The sequence below is a fragment of the Peromyscus maniculatus genome, chromosome 1, assembly GCF_049852395.1.
Source record: "Peromyscus maniculatus bairdii isolate BWxNUB_F1_BW_parent chromosome 1, HU_Pman_BW_mat_3.1, whole genome shotgun sequence".
Lineage (NCBI taxonomy): Eukaryota > Metazoa > Chordata > Mammalia > Rodentia > Cricetidae > Peromyscus > Peromyscus maniculatus.
In genome coordinates, this window is record NC_134852.1 from 200,655,765 (window position 1) to 200,661,764 (window position 6,000).

General features: G+C 43.4%; 1 protein-coding gene across 1 annotated transcript in view; it reads left to right on the forward strand.

Annotated features, from left to right (window-relative positions):
* Nucleotides 1-5,542, forward strand: part of Cfap58 (cilia and flagella associated protein 58) — a 100,245-nt gene extending 94,703 nt beyond the window's left edge. Inside the window, exons 17-18 of the mRNA XM_006983302.4 lie at nucleotides 273-406; nucleotides 4,835-5,542. Of these exons, the coding sequence (XP_006983364.1) occupies nucleotides 273-406; nucleotides 4,835-4,946 (246 nt within the window). The 3' untranslated portion in view covers nucleotides 4,947-5,542. The remainder of the gene's footprint in view (nucleotides 1-272; nucleotides 407-4,834) is intronic.
* Nucleotides 5,543-6,000: the final 458 nt, after the last annotated feature.

The following is a 6,000-nucleotide window of genomic DNA, read 5'->3' on the forward strand; positions in this document are numbered from 1 at the left end:
ATTACACCATTCATCTGGACCCATTTGAATGTTGCTGCCAGCTCTCCTTTCAAGTATGGCATGATATTTCATTTCTGCGTGTCACTTGATCACGAGTCAGTGGTCCTCAGCCCGATTCATATCCACGTACGGGCCCTAGCCTGTGGAAGTGTGCCGTTGAACTATTAACCCTGGACAATGGTCTGCACCTTTAGCCCCTGGGATGACTGTTAGCAGGTTAAAACAGATGTCCCTGTACACCCTTCACTAATGCTGCTTTGCTTGCCCGTCAGGTTCTGTCATCAGAGTTGAATATGTACGAGTCCCAGAGCCAGGAGTACAAGTACGAGATCGAGAGACTTGGCAACGAACTGGTGACTTTGAAGAAGAAATACCTGGCTCAGAAACGCAAAGAACTCATTCAGAAGTAAGACCCAGTCAAATGCTCTAGGCTTGTTGTGCCTGCTATCTGCTTATTTAAGAAAATATTTGAGGAAGCTGGGAGTGGTGGTGTGCGCCTTTAATCCTAGCACTTAGGAGGCAGAGGCAGGCTGATTTCTGTGAGTCCAGGGCCAGACTGGTCCACATAGATAGTTCCAGGCCAGCCAGGGCTGCACAGTGAGACCCCATGTCAAAAGAATAAGAAGTTTGATGAATTTCTCAGAGCTGCCAATCTCAGTAGGGTAAACTGAGTCATGGGGCAAACAACCAGAAGTCCATAACACATCAAAATTGATGTCGTATCTAACAATCTCTCCTCCCTTAGCAACCTATCAGGGATCCACCAATACCTGCTTATTGATGGACTAAACATGGGGCAGATGGGAGAGGGGGTACCCCTTACCCTGCCGCACACACTCTCCTCATGGTTTGCCAACAACCAGGCAATAACTGTTTGCAGATGAGACTCGATAAGCAGCCTTCTCTAGGCTGAAGCTTGTTCACAGTTAAAACCACAAGTACTTCTGCAGAGGGGGCAGGGCTTGGTAAGGTTGCTGTCTCTCTGAATGCGGGGCACGGCTGTGACTGGGGACACATGCTATGTTTTAGACGTGACTGTTTCTGAGATCCTCGTTGGCGGTTGACTAGAGTATTTGTGGTGGGGTATTGGTCTCCGCTTCTCTTCCAGGAAACAAGGACATGAAGATGCAAATGCTGAGCCTGGCATTTTGGGTTTTGGGTGCCCACATGCTGGGAAGCAAGTGTTCTTTTTGCCTTGCCACTGTCATTTCCCTGTGCCCAGCGATTAGGGCGGGAGCCCAGTTGAGTCAGGAAGTTTGAAACTTGGTCTGATGGTGTGGCCTTGCCAAAACTAATCCAGCTAATTCTACAATGACTCCCATTACGGGTTGAAAGTCATATTTGGTATTTCATCTGCATGGACATCTCAGGGACAGGCTGAAATATGGCTTGAGTGCATCTGCCTACAATCCGTTAGCAGCAAACAGCATATAAAGTAACTGGATGCAAATTCATTTGCCAGTAAAAATCTGCCCTTCTTGTAAATCAGAATATTCCCCTGGTCCACATTTAGATGCCAGCTTCTGGGAGTGAAATACCGCCATGATTTAGAGAAGTCTGTCTTCCCGTGTGGGTCTTGTGACTCTCTGCATCTGTAGTGAGATTGATTAAATATGCAGGTTCCCTGGCCCCACTTCTGGATATTTGGATTAGCCTCAGAAATCTACAACTTAAAGCTTCCTAGGTGGTTTTCAGTCACATTGAAGTCTCAAAACCAGAGAGAGAGAGAGAGAGAGAGAGAGAGAGAGAGAGAGAGAGAGAGAGAGAGAGAGAGAGAGAGAGAGAGAGAAACCATTCAGGGCAAAGGAGTCTGGAAGTGGAAACACTGGGGTTAAACTGGGTCATGTGGTGAGCAAGCAGATTGGTTCACACCACCTCTAGGTCCCATGGTGAGCAAGCAGATCAGTTCACACCACCTCTAGTTCCCATGGTGAGTGAGCAGATGGTTCACACCACTTCTGGTATCTTGTGGTTGTGCTGCTGAAATATCAGCAGGGCTGGTTCCTCATGAGGTGTTGGACTCTGAGACCAATTTTTTGAGCTTATACTGTGACAATAAGAGATTCTTGAGATCATTTCTTCCCCTCCCACAGATCCATACATATACTTTTTTAAAGGAGGAAAAAAGTTTCCAGAGTCATTTGAGATTTACCTTCGGAAGATTTTAATTTGCAGCCTACATGCATGCTCTCATCATTTTGTAACAATAAGTAAAACATAAAGCTTAGTTTTAAAGATAAAACCCTGACCAGACTCCCATACCTTCTTTCTATGACAGGGAAATCATCCCATTTGTCTCTGAGGGTTCACACACTCCACTTGAGACTGATGATGTAGTTTAACACAGTTCCAAACAGCGAGCTTGGCTAAAAGGTTGATCATCTTTCTAGAATAGATTCACTTCTTGCTATAGCTCATGACTTACCTTAACCTCTTGAAAAACAAATTTTAAAGTTACATTTATTTATCATCTATCTATCTATCTATCTATCTATCTATCTATCTATCTATCTATCTATCTATCATCTATCTATCTATCTATCTATCTATCTATCTATCTATCTATCTATCTATCTATCTATCTACCGTGTGTGTGTGTGTGTGTGTGTGTGTGTGTGTGTGTGTGTATGCAACACACACACATGTGTGTAGAGGTTTGGGAGTGGGTGTGAGTGTGGCCATGCCGTGGTGTAGGTAAGGAGGTCAGAAGATACTTTATGGAAGTCAGTTCTTTCTTTCTGTCCTCTAAGCCTAGGGATCAACCTCAGGTCCCCAGGTGTGGCAGCAAGCCCCTTTACACACTTTACACAACGCCATCTCTCTGGCCCCTAACCTCATGCTCTGTGACCTTCCTGGCTACTCTATAGTTCACTGGATACAGCAGGATGAGCTGCTCTCTCTCAGCTTAGCCCGTCTCAGTGGTTATATACCCTTTATGGCTCTTTAGTTGAAGCACATTTAAATCATTGAGAATTCTGTGCCTTGGTTGCACTCGCTGCGTTTGTGGTGTTGGTAAGCACACAGAGGCTAGCTGCAGAGCCAATTCCTCTGCTGTGGACGTATCTGTCGGTTAGTGTGGCTCTTCTTCCCCTGTCCTCTGCTTGGCCTCCCCCAGAGCCCTCTGACCTGGGTTTGGTTTCTCTGGAGATTCCTTTCAGTTGAGGTATCCATGAGTCAGTAGACAGGGAAGAGTTCATAGGAATACAGCAAAAAAGATGGAGGTGCTGAAGAAAATATGCGCAGGTGAGAACAAAAGTGCTGAGATGGTTTCTACTGGAAGGAAGGGAGGCTGCAGGGAGTCATTATAATGGTCTATAAATACATTAAACAGATAATGCGTAGGAGACAGCATATTCCCATTAGTCAGCTTAGACTAAGCCAGAAGCATTAAGCTTAAGTTCCTTCAGAAAGGAAAATTCAGGTTATTTAAGGCAAGAGGGTGCAGGGAAGGGGAGTGAGGGCTGCTGCATCTAACGCCAGTCAGGAGCTAGACAAGCTGCCAACGTCTGGGAAGGAATCCTCTTTGCTGGACCCACTCGAAGCTGGAGCTTTTGTCCCATTTATGGAGGATGGGTTTTCACAGTAATGAAATCAATTCTACAAAGAGCAGCTGAGTTGATTAACCAATGCTCTACAGGTTCTTTCCAAATGGAATAATTCAGAGCCTTCCCTGTGGCTGGATGTTCACACACACACACACACACACACACACACACACACACACACACACACACACACACACACACACCCTTTAGAAAATATCAACTCAACTCATGTCATTTTGCCTTTGGTATTCTTTTATTTTTCTCAGACACACTTCATCAGCCGCTGGTTTCACCCACGTCCCTCTACCTGGTTCCTCCAGTTTTTCCTTCTTACACTGGTCTGTAGTTTGCAAGATAACAGTCTTCCCACAAAGTCGATATTCATCCCTCTAGGATCAGTCATATGTATTTAGTCCATCTATTTGACTCTGGTCTTAGAAGTTTGCTTAACTTTTGTGCTTTATAATTCAAAATAGGGAACTTGTTTTAAGTGGGCTGTCTCTGCAGGAAAGGTGTGAGTGTGTGCATGTGTGTGTGTGTGTGTGTGTGTATGAGTGTATGTATATTTGTGCATGTGTGTGTGCACGTGTGTGTATGTGTGCATGTATGTGTGTGTGCACGTGTATGTATGTGTGCATGTGTGTGTGTGCATATGTGTGTGTGTGTGTATGTGTGTGTGAAAGGGATCCAGATGGAAAAATACATTATAGATTTAAGCAGAATTCCTATTATCAAAAATACCATCTTCTATTTTTTAATCTCCCCAGATTTTCTTGTATCTTAAACTATTTCTAGCAATTTCTGTTACATGTTTGGAGTTATAGGAGAGTTTGTATTTTATATATGTCCAAGTTTGATGAAGATACTTTCCATGCAGTAAATATTTCTAACTTTCTGCAAGGATTTGGAAATGTACCAGGTGATAAATGACTAATTAGTCATTGTATCCGTGCCAAGAGGAAGGCTTTTCTGACTGATCTTTGGAACTAAACAAATATTTTTAAAACAGGAAGAACATTATCAGTCAGAAGACATCGAAGCCACAGTGTCTGAGCTGTAATGAGGTCCTCTGTCCATATTTGGACCATATATTTCATATCTAATTGTCTCCCCATAAGTCTCCATGTTGTCAGAAAACACCCAATTAGATTTCCACAACCACCTTGTCTCCAGCCAGAAGCTTTAATCAGTTGTTTTCAGTGGCTAGCTCACCCTAGGAACTTACAGAACATGAAACTTAGGAAAGGAAAAGGATGTTGGGGAAGCTAATCATCTCTTTTCTCTTACAGAAACAAGGACAGAATGTCCATGAACAACATCTTCTCAGGGTCTAAGCCGTCTGGCCCTCGATTTACTGGGGGTGGATTTCCCCTCAACCAGCCATCCAAGGTGAAGTTGTAACGGGAAGCTGCTGGCGGGGTCAAACCCAGCAGCTCAGGAACACTGTGGCAGCATTGCCTGTAAATCCCTCAGATCCCAGATACCTAGAAAAGCTGCTGCTCAGCTCTCCAGAACGGGACAGAATGGACAACTATCAATGTCTTATACAGAGGAGTGATGATGTCATACCTGAAGCACACCGACAGTAAGAGACTGTAACTGAAGCTCTTTAATTAGGCTGACCCTTGGCGGAAAGCTGATCTTTCATTGCAATCCCACTGACTGACTTGAAATGCAGGTTTAGAAACTTGGGGTGGATGAAGCTTTGGGTATTAGTTTCTCCATTGTAGATATTTAAGCACTTGAAGATTTTTGTATATAAAAATATTTTATATGTAAAAAATGCAGTGCATGCCCTCACATCTTATTAGTGAAAATCTATTTTAATTATTCCTCATTAACAAGTCATTGAATGAGATGAGAAAACAGGACACATTACTGGGATTTCAAAAGTATGTATTGAGAGTGATTTCCATGTGGGATGTCATTTCAGGCCTGGGGTAGGAAAATCTATTCTGAAGAGAAATGCCAATAAATACTTCATCATAAAAAAAAAATCTTTGTAGAGATTTTGATCTTTGCTTTGGTAGAGCATGTCATTAAAGTTTAAGATGACTGAGAGAAATGTTTAACATAAGGATTTGAGCCAAAGGATCCAAGACCGCGGAGTGAAAGCAAGGATTGGCTGCTGTGCTTGGGAGGCCTTGTGCTTGACAGTGGAGTTGTTCAGCAGAAGGATCTGTTCGGCTCTCAGGCCGCCAGACAGCAGGTTGAGCCACAGAATCCACTGTGACTTCTTTTTGTTGTAGCCAAAGTTATGTGGGCATTAGTTCACAGTTACCTTGTTAAATGTCCATTCAGTACTACTGTGGCCATCTCTCCTATAATAACTTGATTTCTGCATTTTTTACATTATCGAGGAGCAAGTATCTCAGCAATGAACAAGAACACCATTGTGGGACATTTGTACACACTGTGAAGATGTATTGCTGTGATTGGTGTAATAAAGAGCTGA